The sequence below is a fragment of the Gigantopelta aegis genome, chromosome 9, assembly GCF_016097555.1.
Source record: "Gigantopelta aegis isolate Gae_Host chromosome 9, Gae_host_genome, whole genome shotgun sequence".
Lineage (NCBI taxonomy): Eukaryota > Metazoa > Mollusca > Gastropoda > Neomphalida > Peltospiridae > Gigantopelta > Gigantopelta aegis.
The window spans coordinates 72,194,882-72,217,409 of NC_054707.1; the positions used below are offsets into that span (position 1 = coordinate 72,194,882).

The window sequence follows — 22,528 nt, forward strand, 5'->3', positions numbered from 1 at the left end:
TGTTTTTAATTCTCTTTTTCATCCCTCATCATTTCATAAAAATTGTAATGAATTGTTATGGTTAGAGGAATGATAAAATTCAAACACTCTACAAGACGCTGTAAAACATTAAACCTATAGTCTGTCCCATCCTCCTACAAAATGTTTTCTGTTTGGTTTGATGTAAAAAGAAAAGTTAAAGTGTTTTGGAAATAACAAAAAATACTCTATTTTTATGTACAATTTAGAAAACAATCGGCTCAGAAATAAATAACTTGTTGTAAATTTTACAGACCACTGAAATGTTGTTATAAATAATGATAAATATGCACATAATCAAAACACGTGTGTGTGTATGTGTGTGTGTGTGTGTGTGTGTATGTGTGTGCATATTTTTCTACCCTCCTTCTCTCTCTCTCTCTCTCTCTCTCTCTCTCTCTCTCTCTCTCTCTCTCTCTCTCTCTCTCTCTCTCTCTTCTCTCTCTCACTCTGATTTTCATATAGCATTATATACTTTAATTTACTCTAGATACTTGTTAAAATCCAGGCCCTTGTGAATATATTATTTTAATCAATTCTGTCTATAAAGTAGTAACTACATTATGTGTGTATAAATTGTGTATATAATTACTGTAACAATCCATGTCTTCTTCCTTTGCTTGGGTTGATATTTGTCAACAAGGGAATGGTCAAGAAAAAATAAACAGTTAAAAAAAAAAATTAATAATAACTTGTAGTAAATTCCATGTAACGGAATATACATGTAATAGTGTAATATTTGCTCAGATCTAATTACACAAACATTCTTTTTCTGTGATATAAGTATTAATCTGCAGATATGTCCACCCACCCACCTTCATGGTCATACGATGCCTACCAGTCTTCTTATGGATACACCTATGAACGAATGCGCAATTGCACGAATTTTGCAAGACTTGGAAGAAATGAGGAAATGTTTTATTTAACGGAACACTCAGCAGATTTTAATTACGGTCATATGGCGTCGAACATATGGTTGGGGACCTCAGAGATAATTAGAGAGGAAACCTGCTGCCGCCACGTCATGGGCTTCTCAGTTCTATTATAGCAGCAAAGGATCTTTTATATGCACCCTCCCACAGACAGGATAATACAGAGCACGGCCTTTGATACACCAGTTGTGGAGCACTGGCTGGAATTAGAAATAGCCGAATGGGCCCAGGTGAGCGCTGGTCTGTTTGCCGCCCCGAGTTCGGATGTGGTGCAGCATGGATGTTTAAGTGTAGCATATTCCTAGCCCGAGTACTCTGACGGTAAGAGAGCTAGACGGACAATTGGTAGCACACTCTCTTTCTGCCAAAATGTCCGTCTATAGTCCGTCCCACAGGGATCGCATTGTTGCATACTATGTAATTTACTACAAGGTATTTCCGAGCTGATTGATTTGTAAACTGCACACACAAATTGTATTTCCTTGTTATTTCCAAAACACTTTTTCTTTTCTTCTTACGTCAAACCAAACTGAAATTATTTACAAAACAAACGGCATGCGTCTCTAACAGCCCCTGACCTCCTGGGCCCCGTTCCATGAAGCGATCTTAGACCTAAGATCACCGTAACTGCACAGCTAACATATGCACGTAAGGTGATCTTAGCGCTAGGATCGCTTTGTGGAACGGGGCCCCGGCCTTCTCGTGTGACAGGAGAAGGGGCGAAGGCGGATAACTGGTGCCCAAAACCAGTCGCTAAATTTTTGGGTAAATGGCACTCACCAGCCCTGGAAGGCAGCTCATCTAGGGGAAGGATAACCCTGATTTCAAACATCCAACAACCCAGCTATGGGTTAAATAGCATCTTCAGCCCAACAGGCAGACCAGGCGGATGAGGAGAAGCGAAACTCCCAACGGCTGTGAAGGCGGAAGAGGACAGAAGTATGGGTAAGGGGGACTCATCAGCCTTGGCCGGCAATCCCACCTTAGGAAAGGACACTTTAATCAAAACCATGAACTACCCCGAAGACAGAACCTGTCGGCTGATGGCAACGGGTAGACTTCCTTTTCCTAAAGCCCAGTTCTCACTTGAACGATTTTTCGTACAACTGCGGTGCGACTAAAAGATTGTACAGCCGTGCGATTCCCGTACGAATTACCTAGCCCCCCCCCCGCGCGCAGTCTCACTTGTGCAACTGCCATGCGACTGCCTTTCTGCACCGGGCTCGCATACGCTCGCATGAGATTTGCACAGGTTGCACGACAGTTGCACGGAAGTCTGATGGATGTCGCACGGGAGTCGCAGGGGGTCCGCTGGGAGTCGCACATCTCGGCTCCCTTAAAGCTAGGATCATACTTCTCTGCCGACACTGGTCGGCGGGTACCCGGCACACTCCGTCGTGATTGTGTTCATACTCAGTCCGCTTTCCTCAAGCTTGCCGTTCAACAGACGAGTGCATTTCGAATTTTTACGTGCGTTTTTTTACGGCTGACAATTCATACTTTACATGTTGTTGTGATACGCGCTATAAATGGTTTCATCATCAAATATATATATATATATATATATATATATATATATATATATATATGCATATTTGCACGGTTTCTATTTTTGTCATATGACAACAGATCATGTATATAACTACATGGTACTGATAATGGCCTACCAAATTTCTATGGATGTGTTAAAAACATATTTGCCGGTTTTCTAGTTTTTAATTGACAACAGATTTTGTTTAACCTGCATGTAATATTTCTAAGACATGTGGATGTGTTAAAAACATACTGACATTTTAATATACTTTTTTTTAACATACATAAATAATTTAAGACATGTATGCTTACATTTTAATATACTTTTACATACCTAAATGCAACATGTTTTATTGACATAGATGTGCAAAGTTTTTAGGTAAAAGCAGTTTAGGTAAGCATATACATAATATTATACAAAAAACAATTATTTATGCAGGTAAATAACGTGTGATTGGGACGTCAACAGTAGATTTGTCACTAACTACAATGTAGTTTCATACGAAAGGGGCTTAAGTTATAATTCATAACTGAACTGTAAAATAGATTTTAGATTTGGTATACCTGGATAGGTTCCCATCTGTTTCTCTATGTTTTACATGGTCGGATAGGAAACTCAGTAGGTCGTAGTATTTCCATTTGTGTTTTTTAATGGCAGGATCACCACGTTGGACCATTTACATTTGGTGTATTGATCCCGCAAATACTTTCCCTCCACGATCTTTATTTTCAAAAATACTGCCTACTGCAATCTACGATTGTTCTGTCCGTCCATGGCCCCTATATTGTGGTAACTGGTATCATACAGGTTTGGATACTTACGAACTTCGTTAATGAGAAGTTCGTCTTCTAATGAAGAAAGGGGAGCTTTTTTAACGCCAGCCATCTTTATTTTTACCTCAACAAAGCAGAAACGCAATGCGCAAAGAGATAAATAAAATTCATCTCGGGCGTATTGGAAACGGATTACGCGTGCGAACGCTAAAAACATGTCAGTTTCACTCGCTTCGCTACGTCATCTTGCGTGCGCCTTCAGCGCGAGTTTGTTCGACGGATTTTTGTTGTCGGGTAACCTTGCGGCGACCTAAATTTCCGTTCCGTATGGAGGTCGACGAGAGAAGTATGAATCAACCTTAAGACTCACGTACGACTCCCGTGCGACCTATCATACTGCCGTGCGACTGCTGTGCAACCTCTATGCGACCAATGTGAACTGTGCGAACCTAGAGACAGCCGTACGATAATTTTAAACATTTGAAAAATGTCGCACCGGCATGCGACATGTCCGAAATACACACGACACCCCTACAACGTGTGCGAATCATCAACATACTGCCGTGCGACACCCGCACGCCCTGTACGATTTGGTGGTCGCACGGAATTCGCGTAGAAAATCGTTCAAGTGAGAACGGGGTTTAAAGGAGAAAACCAGATGTGTATGCAATCCTACCCACTATGGCCATTTACAAAAAAAAACCCATACATTTTAAAGGTCAACATTTATCAAAAACGTAATTCACTATTGTTTGGTATCTACGTATACCTTTTACAATATATATGAAGTATCAATAAAATAATTTTTTTTAAATTCACCCGTTTTTAATATATTCGCAATAAAAAGTCGCGTTTTTCCCATCGCTTGCCAAAACGCCTGTCGACTCGAAGAGCCAAGTCACGTGACCCCGTGACGCGCTAATCGGCATACCATTAAAGCGTGATTGGCAGCCTTTCAAACATTTTACCGGGAAGGTAGAATACGTGTATTTTTAAAACGCGGAATTGTTATTATATTGAATTGAATTGTATGGCCCCTGCGCGTGCTGTAACCTCACCGTGGTGCAGGGGTGTAACATTCTCTTTGAGAATGGCCAATACAGCACAAAATTAAAATTTAGGAGTAAAGTTCAGTATCTGTAAAATTCTGTGATATTTGTGTTTTTGCACTGTTTTTGTTTAAATCTTGAATTTTTATATTGATGTTGATCATCACTTTATTTGCATTACCATAGTTTGACACCCAATAGCCGATGTATTTTTTGTGCTGGGGTGTCGTTAAACATTCATTCATTCATTGAATTGTATCGATGGAATATTCTTTTGGAGATAGTTTCCAAATGTAAAATATGGTGAACCATTGTTTAGTGTTTGGATATATCAAAGCAGCAGCTTTTCCGAACTTTAAACAGAACCCGTGCGTAATGGAAAGGAGCATCACGATGGGATAGGATCTGCAGTGACTACTTCATCCCTGGGGATTACGACAATTTCTACGATTGCGCATAATACAACAAACAAGAAACCACGACGAGCACGAGCTAAACTAGAGCTCAAAATTGTGAGGAGGGCAGGAGGCGGTGAGGGTGCCAGAGCAGGGGCGGCAGTGTAATATATAGTAGTACGACTCTTCTTTCAAATTCAGTTGAGGACATTTTCACAGATACAACAAATATAACCCACAAAATTGCAGTGGCATAGGGAGTGGTCTACGGGAACCCACCAAACTTTTTTTTAATAAACTATTAAATTTTATAAAATCATATACATGTATACACATGTATATACATAGTGTGGGTTCCTCCCCCACCACAATCCCAATATAATATCCTACCTACGCCAGTGGAGGGTACAAACATTGTGTGCGTGCGTGCATGTGTGTGTATATACGAACTGTGTGTGTGTATATATGTGTGTGTGTGTGTGTATATATATATATATATATATATATATATATATATATATATATATACACACACACACAAAGTTCGTATATACACACACATGCACGCACGCCCGCACGCACACACACACACCACACACACACACACACACACACACACACACACATACACACACACACAGAGTGGACTCTGTCCAAACCGGCATCTATCTAAACCGGCATTATGTTTAAACCGGCACAGTTTTAAAATCCCGTTCAGCTATCGTTAATTTATTAGGAAACAAAAAATCTGTCCACACCAGATGCCTTCTATTCCGGACTTCGTATGCAAATTCAAAAACAAAAGAACCATTACATGTAGTAATTAGCTCTGTCTACACCGGCGCGCGATCTTGCCCCTATGCTGTCTACACCGGCATGCGATCATACCTACTGTCTGCCAGTGGTCACCTTTTAACAATGACGGCAGTAATTAGGACACCACAGAAAGTGTTATGAAATAATCGCGCCTCTTTGAAAGCTTACCAAACAATTAACAACACCTTGTTACGGACGCCTGTCTCCAGACGTTGTAACAGCGAAGGTGGTGAATTACTAAGAAAATATATACAATATGGTTCGACGAGCCCCCAGTCTGCAGAAATGGCAGACGATTTAACTAATACTTCAGTTTATAATGAATGATCACTTCTGACTTTCTCTAAACAACAAAACCAACACAAATCAACATGTAATCATTTAATACATAAACAGCTAACTGTCACCAAGGTGACTTACACTGAATACAACAATCTGTTGTACTGACCACTGCTCAAACTACGACACTCACTTTATATGTTCTCTATACAAATGTTCAATGATATCATCATGTAGATTCATTCGGCTGATAGGACGGTTCCCTCAGTTCAGCTCTGCGGCACTTCATACGACAGGTAGATAACTGGACTTCAAGAAGCTTCAGTTCTGCGACTCTTCAATAATATGTTAATCCAACAATATTGTCCTCTGTGGGCATCAGGTACGTGGTTGTACACTCCGACCCTTTCTTCAATCAAACAGCCGTAACGTCGCTTGGCACGGAGCTTCTATGGAACTGCTACACCAAACCTCAGACAAGACTTTTATGCCCCAGGCATGGTCCTTGGAGATATGAGGTAATCTCACGTAACATTATATAGTTCACATTGGATTCACAAGCACCAACCGTTTTATGTTGGCAGTAAATACATTATACGCTTGTGAATGACACATGATAGTTTCTTTGACTTCCACAACAAATTAAGCTCTCATCAGTAGCAGATAAATAGATAGGCCGCGTTGTTTCCACAGCTTTGTAATGAGTGTTCGTAGTGAGTGTTCCAACGTTTAATTATTGTTAGTTGCACACATATGGTGGTTAGTGAGTTTAGTGTCGTTGGGATGTTTAAACAGATGGCCTTACACATGATGTCTGTCTGCTATACATCTGACATCATGACACACCTGTAGTAACGGGTATAGGTAGCAAGATAAATCGTATTATTATTTGTATGTGTTCATACCTGCATTGCATTATACCGATCTGTCTAAGACAATAAATTAAGATCCCTATTTTATGATATATTAATCAATAAAATAATGTTATTTATTCTGCTCGTTTTTTTAACTGCGTTCTGATCTGAACACATATTATTTTATTACAGTCAAATGTTAATATCCCACTTTCAAAAGTCGGGACTGAATTTGAGTCCTGCTTTTCACAGGTAGGTAGGTAACTAGGTTAACGTGCTTATATACCACTTCCTCACCAATCGAGGTACCATTAGAGTAGATGTACAAATGTGTTAAGACCAAAATGTCCTGTGACGGAACAGGCTCTTATCTTTTCACCTGTGGCGATGTTAATTGTTTTAGAGGGTCGTGTGCAGCTTGGTTACGTAATACCCCCGCGTGACGGTGGTAGAGCTGCGTCCCAATATGCACTTAGACCAGGTGTGGAGGCCATGTGGCCAGTAGTTACGTAATAACTCCGATAGTGCGGTTTACGACCGGGGTATTTCTAGCGAAATGGCGACAGTAAGTCTGGCCATCTAAGAAAAAATACCGTCCCTGGGAGTCGTGGAAATATCACATGATAGGTGAGGTACCGCGTTGTGCCCCCAGGCGATATTCGCTGTCTCTGAGATTTGGAATAAATAGATAGGATTTTAGATATATTGGGGAGAAACATTGGAAGGCTCCCGGGGAACGTTTGTTCGACTGGACTGGTAAATATATGTGATTGATGTGACTTTAAATATTTTAATACTGTATTATACCAATATTCTTTAGACAGTGTCTCCGGTAATCTGACGAAGTAAATTGTAGGCTTCACTGTTCTAATATATTTATACGAGTATTTGGTAAGATAAAGCTTAGCCGGTCATCCTAGAGGACCTAGGTAAACTGTAGGTTATTGTCTTTATTGTGATATGTACCAGTATTAATTCTGTATTACAAGGTTACTGAATGAGTATTTAAGGGTTAATTAAAAATTAACCAGTTAGGAATAGAGTTGTAATTCCTTTATTAATTAAGTTCCCCTGGAAGCGTTTCTCAATTATCACACGTGTGTGTTGTATCACGGTGAAGTGATTAGAATATTGTGTAAACTAGACACCTAGTGATTAGCTAATTAAGTGATTAGCTCTGGGTTGTTATTATATTGTTGTTGTTAATTAACTACTGCGGCAAGTACATTTGTCAGCGTTAGAGTTAATACAGATTCCAAAGTGTATTGTGTTTTGTTGTGTTTTCTAGTGAACTAAACGTGCTATATATATATATATATATATATATAAGATCTTATCTCTGATTATACCTAGAGCCGAGCCACTCGGATATTAGACTGCCCGATACAGAGAGATCTAATAGATATACAGTTAGAAGAGATATTTGGATAATCGTGTTTTATTCAGTTACGGGTATTATAGGATCCCCGTGACATGTCCAAACTAGCGTTTGTTAAGAATCAGCTGTTTTTCGAACAATCATTCTCTGCTGTCGGCATGTTGACCTACTAATAGAACGCCCGATGCTACGTCACACGTCTGATGTGGGTTAAACCGACTGAGCAGTGGGTTTTTACCCCAAGCGTTTTACAAAAAGTCACTTTATTAATAACTGGGATGGTATTTTTGTTTTTTATTTTTAATACTGTAATGTTTATGTATTTGTTTTATATAGTGTGTATTAATAATGTGCCATGAGTGTGGACCTTTAATAGAATGATAGGACGGACTATAGCTCTTTTACCGCCAGAGTACTCGGGCTAGCATATTACACACCCACCCCACGGGCGGATCCAGGATTTTAAATAGGAGAGGGAAAATTGCATATTAAGCGAAGACTTTTATACCACTTTATCCGGACCGACCTCCAAACTATGATACGTTAAAAAAATAAAAGGAAAAAAGGGGGGAAGAGGAGGGATGAATAATAAAGATAGTTTATATGTCCAAACCAAAATCCCCCACTGTCGATATTTTGCTTTTAATAAAACATATTAATAGTTTAACATTTATGTTAATAAGCCGTGCTTTGTTGTGTATTGACAGTAGGCCTACATCATAACATGCAATGAGTTCAGTTAACTTTAGTTTCCTGCTTATATCCAATTAAGGTTCAAGCATGCTGTGCTGGACACATATCCAGGACAGTGGGTTAGTTGTTAGTTGGTTAGTGGTTATTGAGAGAGAAGAGGGTAGTGGTCTTACACTTACACCTACCCAATGAGTAGTTAAAACTCGCTCTGGGTGGGAGTCGGTACCGAGCTATTCAATGAGGCGAATATACTGATGGGGATAACTCTGTGATCTCTATTGCGGTAAACATATAACAGGACCGTGTTGTTGTTGTTGTTGTTGTTGTTTCTTTCTTTGTGGCGGGATCTAGATCGTCGGTAGAGCGCTCGTCTGTGATGCTTACGTCATACCACCTCAATGGACCCATTCTCTGACTTTCAAGCGATTCTACTGACAGAAATGGACAACACCACCATCCATCGAATTGTCAAGACGATCTGCGACGCCGGCGACGAAGTCGTCCTCCAAGACTTGGCCACGAGACGCCATCTGCTCCCTTCCCTGAGTGTGACACCGCTCCTCAGCTCGCCGTAGGCTCAACCTCTGCACCCTAACGGCCTTAACGAGGCCACTTACGTGGACATATAGATCGGACTTTAAATATTTAGACCTTCATTCAAAAGTCGGACTCGGGATGGGCGTGTTCGAAACCCTAGTGGTATATGGGCACGTTAAACTAGTCATCATCATCATCATCATCTGACTAGTTGGGGTGTTTTTCCATCTCAACCAGTGCCCTACGACTGGCATATCAAAGACCTTTGTATGTACTCTCCTGACTAGAAAACTGCTTATAAATGATCCTTTGCCGCTAATGGAAAATGGTTCGAGATTCCTCTCTGATTTTAAGTAAAAAAATTACCAAATGTTTGACATCCACTAGCTGATAATTAATAAAATAATGTGCTCCAATTATGTCGTTAAATGAAACAAACTGGGGTTTTTTCCCCATCTCTAAAAGCCCGCTACATTTTCCCATTTGTATAGCAAGGGATCTGTTATATGCAGAATAGCACATGCCACGGCCTTTGATATGCCAGCCGTGGTGCACTGGGCTACATCCCGCCCCTACCCTGTTGCAGATGTTCGTCCCTGTACGTACCATTGTAACTGATGTCATGTACGTACCATTGTAACTGATGTCATGTACGTACCATTGTAACTTATGTCATGCACGTACCATTGTAACTGATGTCATGTTCACATGGATCATGTTTTGTAGAATCTGAAACACACAAATACAAAGTACTTTAATAGAGGAAAGGAATGTTTGTTTAACGATACCTCAAGACATTTTAGACTATGGTCATTTGGGGTCCAATTCACTAATCTCTCGCGTAGGGGCGAGACGTAGCCCAGTGGTAAAGCGCTCGCTTGATGCGCGGTCGGTCTGAGATCGATCCCCGTCAGTAGACCCATTGGGCTATTTCTCGCTCCAGCTAGTGCACCACGACTGGTACACCAAAGGCCGTGGTATGTTCTATCCTGTCTATGGGATGGTGCATATAAAAGATCCCTTGCTGCTAATCGAAACGAGTAGCCCATGAAGTGGCGACAGCGGGTTTCCTCCCTCAATATCTGTGTAGTCCTTAACCATATGTCCGACGCCATATAACCGTAAATAAAATGTGTTGAGTGTGTCGTTAAATAAAACATTTCCTTCCCTCTAAACTCTCGCAACTTTGTGATATCGCAGTGGAATGCTAAAAGACTTGCACAGAGAATGCTTATTTGTCTAACAGAGCCTAAGGGAGCTTTGTGAATTAGGCCCCTGGTGTCTAACATATGGTTATTTTGATGAAGAGAACAGTTGATGTAATATAATGTTACATACCAGTCGTGGAGCACTGGTTGGAACGAGACGATGCTGATTAAACAAAAAAACAGGATTTAGACATGGATGGTATTTCAGTTACTAATAAATAAACAAATAAATAAACAAACAAATAAAACAGCCCAACTGACGGATCGATCCTAGGCATTTGATTGGCTAGTTAACATGTGAATTCCCCCCCCCCCCCCTTTAAGTGAAGACATTAGTTGCCAATAGCTAGCTGTAGTACAGAAAAAATTGTCCCTTTTAGTTTAAACTTTCCCCTTTTTGTTCAACTAGATTGAAAACACTATATTACATTTCCATGAATTTTACTACCTAGTTACTTCAGATTAGGTTCGGCCATGACTTTTTCCCCATTGTGGTGAATGACGTAACTGATCACGATAATCAACTAGTCTCGTCCCATGGTATAATTCCTATGCAGGTTGAAGACCGTAATTTAAAGCTAAAAATAAAATTGATCGTTTCAGTCATTAACTGAGGTCACACGGAAATCTTTCATATTTTGAAAACAAGAAAAAATGGGAAGTCCACCTTTTTAACCTGCCGCTAAACTTCCGGGAAGTCCGGTGATTGTTGGAAGGCAGATATGTATATGACAGCATGGGGATGAGGGTGGGGGGGGGGGGGGGGGGGGGGATGGGGTGTGTGTGTGTATATTTCGTTGCGTGATTTCCGTGCTTATATCCCATTAAGTTTTGAGAATGAATTGAAATAAGTCGAGAACGGTCGTTCGGGTTACCACGAGGTTACCACATCGAAAGTCAAGAACGATACTTCGTTATCGGTAACACAGTGTTGTACAGAGACTACATCGGACACACTTTGATGAATTGTGTTTTATTCAAAAGTATATGGTGCATAAACAAATATTAATACAGCAGTGATATATGATTGCATAACAAATGTGTGTGTGTGTGTGTGTGTGTGTGTGTGTGTGTGTGTATGTGTGTGTGTGTAGGTGAACGACTGCAATAACGGAAAGAATAGAAATTGAACGATTAAATGAATGAATGAACGAACGAATGAACGATTGAATTAATGAATGAAAGAACGAACGACTGAATGAACTAATCAATGAAACGAATGAACGAACGAACGAATGAATGAATGGATGAATATTTAACGACAACCAGGCACGCTAATAGGAACTGTAAACTTGATAAAGGTGTCGTAACCTATATTTTGCGATAACCTATACATAGGTTACCATACAATGATAAGGACTAAAACGCACCAAAGCAGGGTCTGGATCTTGGTCTGGGTCTGGGTCTCGGTCTGGGTCTGGATCTGGATCTGGGTATGGGTCTGGGTGTGGGTGTGGGTGTGGGTCTGGATCTGGATCTGGGTGTGGGTGTGGGTCTGGGTCTGGGTCTGGGTCTGGATCTGGATCTGGATCTGGGTGTGGGTGTGGATCTGGATCTGGGTGTGGGTGTGGGTCTGGGTCTGGGTTTGGGACTGGGTCTGGGTCTGGGTCTGGATCTGGATCTGGGTGTGGGTGTGGGTCTGGGTCTGGGTCTGGGTTTGGGACTGGGTCTGGGTCTGGGTCTGGATCTGGATCTGGGTGTGGCGAGTGTTGCTAAAACACCATGTCTGTTGTATCCTGACGTCTGAGTCTGGGTCTGGGTCTGGATCTGGGTGTGGCGAGTGTTGCTAAAACACCATGTCTGTTGTATCCTGACGTCTGAGTCTGGGTCTGGGTCTGGATCTGGGTGTGGCGAGTGTTGCTAAAACACCATGTCTGTTGTATCCTGACGTCTGAGTCGGCGGGGGTACGGTGACGTAGCCCACTGGTCGAGCTATTTCTCGTTCCAGCTAGTGCACCACGACTGGTATATCAAGGGCCGTAGTATGTACTATCCTGTATGTACGATGGTGCATATAAAATATTCCTTGCTACAAATGGAAACAAATGTAGCGGGTTTCCTCTCTAAACTGTATGTCAAAATTACCAAATGTTTGACATCCAATAGTTGATAACAAAACAAACTTTAAGTTTTAAACAGTCATTCCTTTTTTTCTGTTCGTATAGGTTGTATAGAAATCATCAAAGGAGTTTCATAATTCTCACCGAACTTGTAACACTTTCTTTATTATCAAACACCGCTGAGTTAGAAACATAGAACATTAAATATATAAACACATGTGGGAATTCATTTGACACACTGAGCTACATTAATCAAAAGCAGCAAAGAAAGAAGCAGAAGAAAAAAAGTCTTAAATACAAATCTGTTTTTAGAAATAAAAGTGCTGAAATGAAACGTAAACAGCTAAAAATAAAGCACATAACATATACAACAATAAGCAACTGGGAAAACCCCCAGTAAGAAATTTATGAAAGGAATATTGAAATATAAAAGACAAATATAAATAAATAAATAAATAAATAAATAAATAAAACAGAAAAAACCCCAAACAAACCACGTAAATAAAGGTAAATTATAAAAGTAAATCAAGCGTACAAATATAAACAGTGTAGTATTCTCCACTACTGGAACGCGGAGGTTATTCGGAAGCGCTTGATTGGCTAGCCACACAATGAATCCCGGAAGGGAAATCCCCAAGTTTGATGTCGTCTGTTCAACACGACAGGTCATTCCCTGTTGCGCAACAACTAAATCTTATTGGTTGCTCCACACGCAAGGCACAATAGTAAATATTTCAGAAATAAATTATTTCGCAAGCACGATAATCATATTATGTCAAAAGTTCCCATGAACTAAGTTTAAACAAAATATTATGGGGTAAAACTTTGGATTTCTGAAACTAAATTTGAGTAAATATATATAAACAGCAGCAATCGAGTAGATGTTCAGTTTAATTAATCAATTCCTTAAGAGTTCGATGTCATCAGAGTCAAAGGATATACGAAAGAAGAAACCTAAAGGTAGAATGCCCGCGCAAAGTGCAGAACAACCAGAGGCAGGTATGTCGCTTCGTTTTAAATTACAAACTGATTTCAGATCGTCTCATCTAACCTGTGTAGCACTTTAATATAAATGTGTCTAATATATAAAGCAAATAAAAAACACAGATAAAGTAAAATTATTATTAATCCATTTAAACAATGAACGCTTTCATTATTATCATCAGATGGTTTATATATATATATATATATATATATATATATATTGTAACTCATAGCCTAGAGTTAATGGTGGAATATGTGTATAATATTGAGACATTATTGATATATATCTTGACACTTAGATAGATAGATATATATACATAGAAAGATATTTTTATATTTTTAAATTTAATTATGTGTGTGCGTGCATATGTATGTATGTATGTATAAAGTTTAGTTTGTTTAACAACACCACTAGAACACATTGTTTATTAATCATCGGCTATGGGATGTCGAACATTTGATAATTCTGAAATATAGAGTGGAAACCCGCTACATTATTCCATTAGTAACAAGGGATCTTTTATATGCACCATCCCACAGACAGGATAGCACATATCACAACATTTGATATATCAGTCGTGGTGCACTGGCTGAAATAAGAAATAGTCCAATGGGCCCACCGACGGGGATCGATCCTAGACTGACCGCACCTCAGGCGAGCGCTTTATCACTGGGCTACGTCCCTCCCCCTATGTATGTGTGTATATGCGTATGCAATATTATGAAAACTATATTACCAAATTAGGTGACTTAGTAGTGTAGAAAGGCGTCATTGTTACATCATCATTATGCTCGTCATCCTTCTAAAACAAGTTACGTTTTGGGGAATCGAGGTAAATCGAAAGTAGATTTTGTCCTTTGCTTTAATAGACGGGCTATCTCCATTGTAAGGCTACATATTTTTTATCTGAATGGAGTTGTCCATAAATAACCTGCGCTGAGCAGGTTTCATTTATGCGGTGGTTTCTGTATTATTAATATTGTAAACAGACTATGATACTTCAGTTAGCAAAATCTCTGCCATTTTCTACCACTCAGGGATAGCAAAACTGAAACAAGACAGCATGATCAGTACGTAAAATGGAATATGTAATTGTAAATGTAAACGTTTTCAAGTAATGAAATAATGGATTTTCTTTCTAGGAGGTCTCAGCATATTATTTAATCAAAGATTTTTAACAAAGGAAAAGAATAGTTTAATGACACCTCAGCACACCTACGGCTATTTGCATATTGTTATTCGACACGTCGCATGGAGTGAAAGAGGACACCCTCTGCCACTACATAGGCTACTCTTACCGAATAGCAGTAAACTATATATTGCATACACTGTTCCATAGACAGGACAGCACATACCACGACCTTTGGTATACATGTAGTGAGGCACGGAGATGTGGGAACAATGGATCCATAGAAATCGATAACTCCACTGCCCATCTTCTGTTAAAGAAAAAATTTATATAATATTGTGACACCTGGAGCAGTGTTAAAGTAGAAATAATTATGTGTATAATAATGTGACACATTTTCTAGTGTTAAAGAAGAAATATGTGTATAATAATGTGACACATTTTCTAGTGTTAAAGAAGAAATATGTGTATAATATTGTGACACATTTTCTAGTGTTAAAGAAGAAATATATGTATAATATTGTGACACCTTTTCTAGTGTTAAAGAAGAAATATGTGTATAATATTGTGACACATTTTCTAGTGTTAAAGAAGAAATATGTGTATAATATTGTGACACATTTTCTAGTGTTAAAGAAGAAATATGTGTATAATATTGTGACACGTGGTGCACTATCAGAAATGAAATCGACTGCTGTATTGTCTACATGCACTTTCCCCGAGTCGTCAACTGATATCAGTCTGCCAAATAGATCCCTCTCAGGTCGATCTACCCCTTAAACCGCCGTATTTAACTCAAACGACCCTGTTTACCTTGAAATAAGAATGCGTTACCTGTAGTAAACCACCGATAGTAATGCTTATTTTCTTCTAACTCAAGGTGTACATTCGACGTCGTCCGCCACTAGTCCATATATTCCAGTGAAGGAACTAGAGGGGGAAAAAGCAGCGAGAGTTGGCCCCCACTGGTACAGTTTCGACCCCAATGACACCTTCACTGACCGAGATCCCAGCACACGTGAGTACTTTTATCCTATGTAGCATGTAGATTGGACGTATCGTACATTAGAACATGTATACATGTATATATTTCTGTCTGTCCTTTTTCTTTCGCGTCTGTGTGTCATTTTCGTGTGTAAAACGTTTCAATTACAGCTTTCCAATATTCACCAAGGTTATATAGTCGTTGTCTGTGTGTTTGTTTGTGTGTGTATGTGTGTGTGTGTGTGTGTGTGTCATGTGTATATGTTGTTGTGTGTGTGTGTGTGTGTGTGTGTGTGTGTGTCATATGTGTGCATGTTATGTGTGTGTGTCATATGTGTGCATGTGTGTGTTTGTGTTTGTGCGTGCGTGTGTGTCTGTATTTTGTGTGTATGTAGTGGTGTGTGTCAGTATATGTGTGTGTCTATGTGAGTATGTGTGTGTGTTTGTGTATGTATGAGTATATGTGTGTATGTTTGAGTATGTGTATGAGTGTGTCTATGTGAGCATGTGTGTGTATGTGTGTTTTTATGTGTCTATGTGTCTGTGTGTATCACTGTGTGTGTTTGTGTGTGTGTGTGTGTGTCGTTGTGTGTGTCGTGTGTGTATGTATGTCGTTGTGTGTGTGTATGTCGTGTGTGTATGTATGTCGTTGTGTGTGTGTGTGCGTGTGTGTGTGTGTTGCTGTGCGTGTGAGTCGTCGTGTGTGTGTGTGTATGTCTGTCTGTCTGTTTGTTTGTCAGTCTGTCTGTCTGTATGTATGTATGTATGTGTATGTATGTGTGTTTGTGTGTGTCTGGCCGATTTAAGATCATTACTCATATACAAATTAGTATGGTGTCTGGCCGATTTAAGATCATTACTCATATACAAATTAGTATGGTCATAGATATAAACTGTAACATACATCGGGAAATCGAAAGTTTGGGTATTGTAATACTTTTGTTGTAATCAATGGGGGACGGGATCTAACTTGGTTAGTAGAGCGTTCTCCGGAGGTTCGAATCCCCTCGGAAGATCCTTTCTCCGATTTAGCCTTTTCCCCGCCCCAGCCAATGCCCCACGACTGGTATATCAACATATATTTTACGTTACTAGATCTATTTGTAAAAAAAAAAAAAAAAAACATTTGATGCTAATTTGAAGTAAATGTTAAGGCAATAAAGCGTTTGCTCGCTATTTAAAAGTTTTATTTTCCATGAAATTATATCTCCTGTCATTTCCGATGGGTGTTTTCTTTAAAAACAAGAGGTTTTATACAATACTTACGATCCTATCGTATGCACTATCTGAACTCATGAACAGTTTAAAGTCAATTGTCATTGCTAATAACAAAACATATTGTAATAAAATTGATACATATATATATATATACATTACATATATATATATATATATATATATATATATATATATATATATATATATATATATATATATATATATATATATATATATATACTTCTGCCTCCCCCGGCAACGCCAGTGCTATAAAGCAAACGAATATAAATAGGCATACTTGATTATTTTAACGGTAAGAAAAGCTATAATACCGTACCTGTAACTATCGAATTGTTATTTTTGCAATGACAACTTTTAAATAAATAATAATATATAGACAGACAGACTGACATACAAACAGAGAGGCAGACAGACAGATATGTAGGCAGACAGGCAGAAAATTTGTATATTAAAGTCTCACCTTGTTTATAAAATACACTGAACAAAAATTTAAAATCTAAAATAGCATCGAGCCACGCGATATGAAATTCCAGAAGACCATATACAATAATCGACATAGATAAAATATATTATAGTAAAAACACATACATAACACTGCATGTCAATAGTGAGTTATTACTATGGATTCTTTTTAAACATATGCAGGTAAACACAACTTAAGCCCTGTCCTGACACATCTATTATACTTACTGAAATACAGAGTATGTATATAATTTGTATGTGTAATGTGGCCGGGCTTATCTCGAATGCCTAATGTAATAAACGAGACCTTGGAAGTATATGATATGTCACAGTGAAGTATGTGTATCAATCCAGTGCTTCCTAATGGTGTAAATGACACGAACTATCTACCAATGGTTGTGAAGGCGCCACAACAGCTTCTATTCAGCATGCAGGAAGTTAAACCTTAGAGGGTAAACGATCTTTATTCTGACTAACGGACTTCCTGGTTTTACAGTCGGGAATAGTTAAATAGATCTGTCCTTGTCCTGGCCTTAACGATGGAAAAGTGGTTAAGTCGTCGGTTTTAAGGTGGGTAGGTACTGGGTTCGTATCTCGGCACCGGCACCCGCCCACAGTGTGAGTTTTAACAACACAATGGAGAGGTATGGGGCCATTGCATATACACCATTTAATATGTTAGGTTAGGTCATTTTATTAACGTGCCTCTATCCAAATATGGTTTAGATATAAACTTAATCTTAATCTTTCTTGATAATAATAATTGTTTTGGACTGACGGCCCAGATGTCGAGGTGTATGCCTAAGGTAATGTGTTTCAATATTTAATGGATATAAACACGAAAATCAAATTGAACATTGAAATTATGCCATGTGGTATGGGACTGGTAGATACTGGGCTTGTATCTAATTGTGGACTGTTGCCCATACCACAGAGTACACGCCTGTGTGGGTAGATGTAATGTGTAAGCCAATAACATCGATATGCATCCATGGTCGGCCTCAACAACGTCTTGATTAAGTCGTCAGCTGTAAGCCTAGTTGGTACTGAGTTCGCATCCCAATACTGGCTCCAATCCATAGTGAGTGGAATGTTAAAACAGAATGTATAAAGCGTCTTCAGACTTCATTGGATATTAACATAAATTGTTAATGTCACCAGAGCATAGTCATCTCAGTCATCAACCACTAGCACCATCCTTCTTACCATCATCACCACCACCATCATCATCATCACCATCATCATCATCACCATCATCATCACCATCATCGTCTTCATCATTATCATCAGCACCATCATCACTTCCACCACCACCACCATCAGCATCACCATCTCTATTACCATCATCATCATCATCATCATCATAGTCTTCATCATTATCATAATGTTCATTCTTAATCGGTTTATAAGTTGAATTCACATTCACGGATGTTTATTGGTCATCTGCAGTAAGGTTAATATGTTATTATTGAGCACATTCTAACTTTAATGTATTTATGATCTGTTTTGAAGGAACAACACGGTCAGCAACTGTGACAGGGTCAACATCGTCGCCAGAGAAGCAACGCTCAACAGTATCACGATTACCTAGAGGTACGAATTTACCAAACATCTTCTTCTTCTTCTTCTTCTTTTATCTTCTTCTCCTCTTTCTTCTACTTCTTTTTCTTTTTCTTCTTTTTCTTCTTCTTCTTTTCCTTCTTGTTCTACAGGTATTCGGAAACACTCAGATTTGTTTGTTCAAAAACCATAGAAGGATTTCGTTACACATTTGTCAATATGTTCGCTGGCTAATATCTCCAGTCAAAGTTTAAACACGTCAGCCAATTTCAGATTAATTTTTATCATAATGTGGATGCTTGAAGCAGATTATTATGTTGACAAACTTTGTACATGTCGCTATGTATTCCATATTATAGAAGTCTATCTTATGTCTGAGAGGGATTTATCTGATTGGCGGCAGCGGATTTGCTCTCAGTTAACCAAGTGGCGAAATATCCATATGGTAGACACCAAATAGCCATAGTTTAATATGTGCAGAAGTGCATATCTAAATAAAAAAAATGTTTCGTTAAACGACACTACTAGATCACATTGATTTATTAATCATCGGCTATTTGATGTAAAATATTCGGTAATTTTGACTTATAGTCTCAGAAAGAATACCTGCTACATTTTTCCATTGGCAGCAAGGGATCTTTTATACGCACCATCCCACAGACAGGATAGCACATACCACGGCCTTTGATAAACCAGTCGTGGTGCACTGGCTGGAACGAGAAATAACCCACTGGGCCCACCGACGGGGATCGATTACACATCGATCGCGCATTAAGCGAGCGCTTTACCACAGGGCTACGTCCCGCCCCCTGTGCAGAGGTTCCTATCTTTATGTATATGTAATAACTATTATATACCATGTTTAACAGAATGCCAAGGTCTAAAGAAGCTGCACGTGTTTTTCTGGGAGTGTTTAAACAACGGTGACGTCAGCCCGATGCACATGGACTGGGTGGACGAGTCGGAGGGCGTGTTTCGTATAAAGAACCCTGACATCATCGCCCAACTGTGGGGCACCGCCAAGGGAAACTCCAACATGACGTCAGACAAGATGGGCCGCGCCATAAGGTGAGAGTGGAAGGAAGGAGAAAGTTTTGTTGAACGATACCACTGGAGCACATTGATTGATTATAATCATCGGCTATTGGATATTTTTGGTAATTCTGACATATAGTCTTAGAGAAGAAACTCGTTACATTTTACAATTAGTAGCATGGGATCTCCAAAACCCAGACAGAATAGCACATCCAACGGCATTTGATACACCAGTCGTGGTACATTGGCTGGAACGAAAAATAGCCCAGTGGGTCCGCCGACTGGAATCGATACCAGACCGACCACGCATAAGGCGAGCGCTTTACCACTGAGATACGTCCCGCTTCGGAAGGAAGGAAATGCGTGTTCAACGATATCTCAGCACATTATAAATACGGCTATTATGGTGTCAAACACAGTTATTTTGATAGTATCTAGGATCGAACCTTCTCGATGGATCCATTGATTTTTATTTATTTTTTATTTGTTGTTGTTTTGGGGTGTGTGGGGTTTTTGGGGGCAGGGGTTTTGTTTTTTCTTTGTTTGTCTTTTCCACCTGAAGCGGAACCTCTCGACTGATATATCAAAAGCCGTGGTGCGTGCCGTTATGTCTGTGGGGAAGAAACATCTAACGGGATTCCTCAGACTTTGTGTCGTTAAAACAAACTTCAGCCTACGTAAAAGAGGGAACATTTGTTTAACGACAGCTCAGCACAGTTTCGTCTGTTTGGAAGAAAAGAAGGAACGTTTTATTTAAACACGCACTCAACACATTTTAATTACGGTTATATGGACATATGGTTAAGGATCACACAGATACCGAGAGGAGAAACCTGCTGCCGCCCAATGGATCTTTTGTATGCAGAATCCCACAGAACAGGATAGTACATACCACGGCCTTTGGACACCAGATCCTAGACCAACCGCGCATCAGTCGAGCGCTAAATACTAGTATTACCGTTCCGCCTCACAGCTGCTTGGTATCTGATGCTACCAACTGTCATGACGGAGTTTGCGAAATCGCCGATCTCTCGATTTTACGACTATCCATTTGCTAGCCAGAGCGCTCTTACGATTCCATTCTAGTCGTATACAACAACTACAACCGATTAGTTATTAATTCGAGTGCACCCGTCGTAAGTCAGGAGTTTGTCTAACTCCGTCGTGACAGTTGATAGTATACGCTTCTTGTGACATTATGTCTGGTAGATCCTGAAAGGAAAGTAGCTGCCGCCAAACATGATACTCCCACCGAATAGCAGCAAATAAATGAAAATATATATGATTTTAACAATTTATTTATGTATGTATATATTTATTTATGTATTTATTTATTTATTTATTTACTCTTTTTTTTAATTTTTTAATTTTTTTTTAAATTATTTATTTATTTATTCTTTAAAAATATATGACACTTTCTATCATTGCTGATTGTCTTATTTTTGTATTTCAGGTATTGTTATACGAACAACACATTGATTAAAGTGACCGGAAACCAGAGAACTTACAAGTTCGGTCCCAGTGCTTTAATTCGAAGATAGACTGGATTTGTATTCGATGTTTTCTAGTCTTGTGTTAATGCATTACGCTTGGAGAAGATGTTACGAAGACGTTCATTGGTCGATGGGCGAGCAGCTTAAATCCAATGGAATGTTACGAAGATGTTTTCTATCGTAATGTGAACAACCATTTTAAAGGTGCTTTTATTTCTGTTAATATTCCGATCTCCCCATGTATACGGCGAGACCGATGAGAAATAGATGTAATTGTATTTATTTGAATCTCAAAACAAATGTATACACACGTCAGTTGTTTTACGTGCACGTGCGTACACACACACACACACACACATACACACACACAGACACACACACACACACCACTACACACCTCACACACACACCCCACACACACACACATGCATACATACATACATGCATACATGCATGCATACATACACATACATGAGGCCAGAAAGTATTTAATTATCCACTGCGCCTGTGCGTTAATATCTATGTATGTAACAGAAAACATCGACATGCATACAATATATATATATATATATTCATACATCAATACATACACACATACGCACGCACGTATGCACGCACACACTCATTCATACGCATGCGCGTGTGACTGTTGTAAACTCATCTGTAGATCCTATGTATCATGGTATCATGATGTGTACTGTTTGTAGTCCGTAGTCTCTGTGAGACAAATATCTTCATGTTCATTGTAGAATAATACCAGTAGGTCTAGTAATACTAGTAATACTAGTAAATACTACTACATGTAGTATTAAATGTATCTACTTTTGTTGCTTTAGAGCCACGTTTTGATGACACTCAATTCAATTAACAAAATTTTAAATCACAATCAATACTGTGTATACGAAGAATGCACATAGTGAAAAGTATGTTAGTTATTTGTTTAAAGATACCTTCCCCCCCCCCCCCCCATCCCTATGCATGCGCTGTATTGAGCCTAGCTTATACTCAACCCAGCGCCCTTCCCCATCAAAATGTTTTTCACACGTGTGATGCTTTGCGTTAGTTTTCTTTATTTTGGATTTTTGTTGATGTTTTGGATTTTGTTATTGTTGTTT

The 22,528-nt window shown here is 39.2% G+C and overlaps 1 protein-coding gene across 1 annotated transcript; it reads left to right on the forward strand.

Moving 5' to 3' along the window:
* The first annotated feature begins 13,302 nt into the window (after positions 1-13,302).
* LOC121380354 (ETS homologous factor-like) lies at positions 13,303-22,528 on the forward strand. The gene is made up of 5 exons (XM_041509137.1): positions 13,303-13,525; positions 15,521-15,658; positions 18,838-18,918; positions 19,755-19,953; positions 21,374-22,528. Exons 1-5 carry the CDS (start codon positions 13,408-13,410, stop codon positions 21,459-21,461), a joined length of 624 nt encoding a protein of 207 aa, XP_041365071.1. The 5' UTR covers positions 13,303-13,407; the 3' UTR covers positions 21,462-22,528.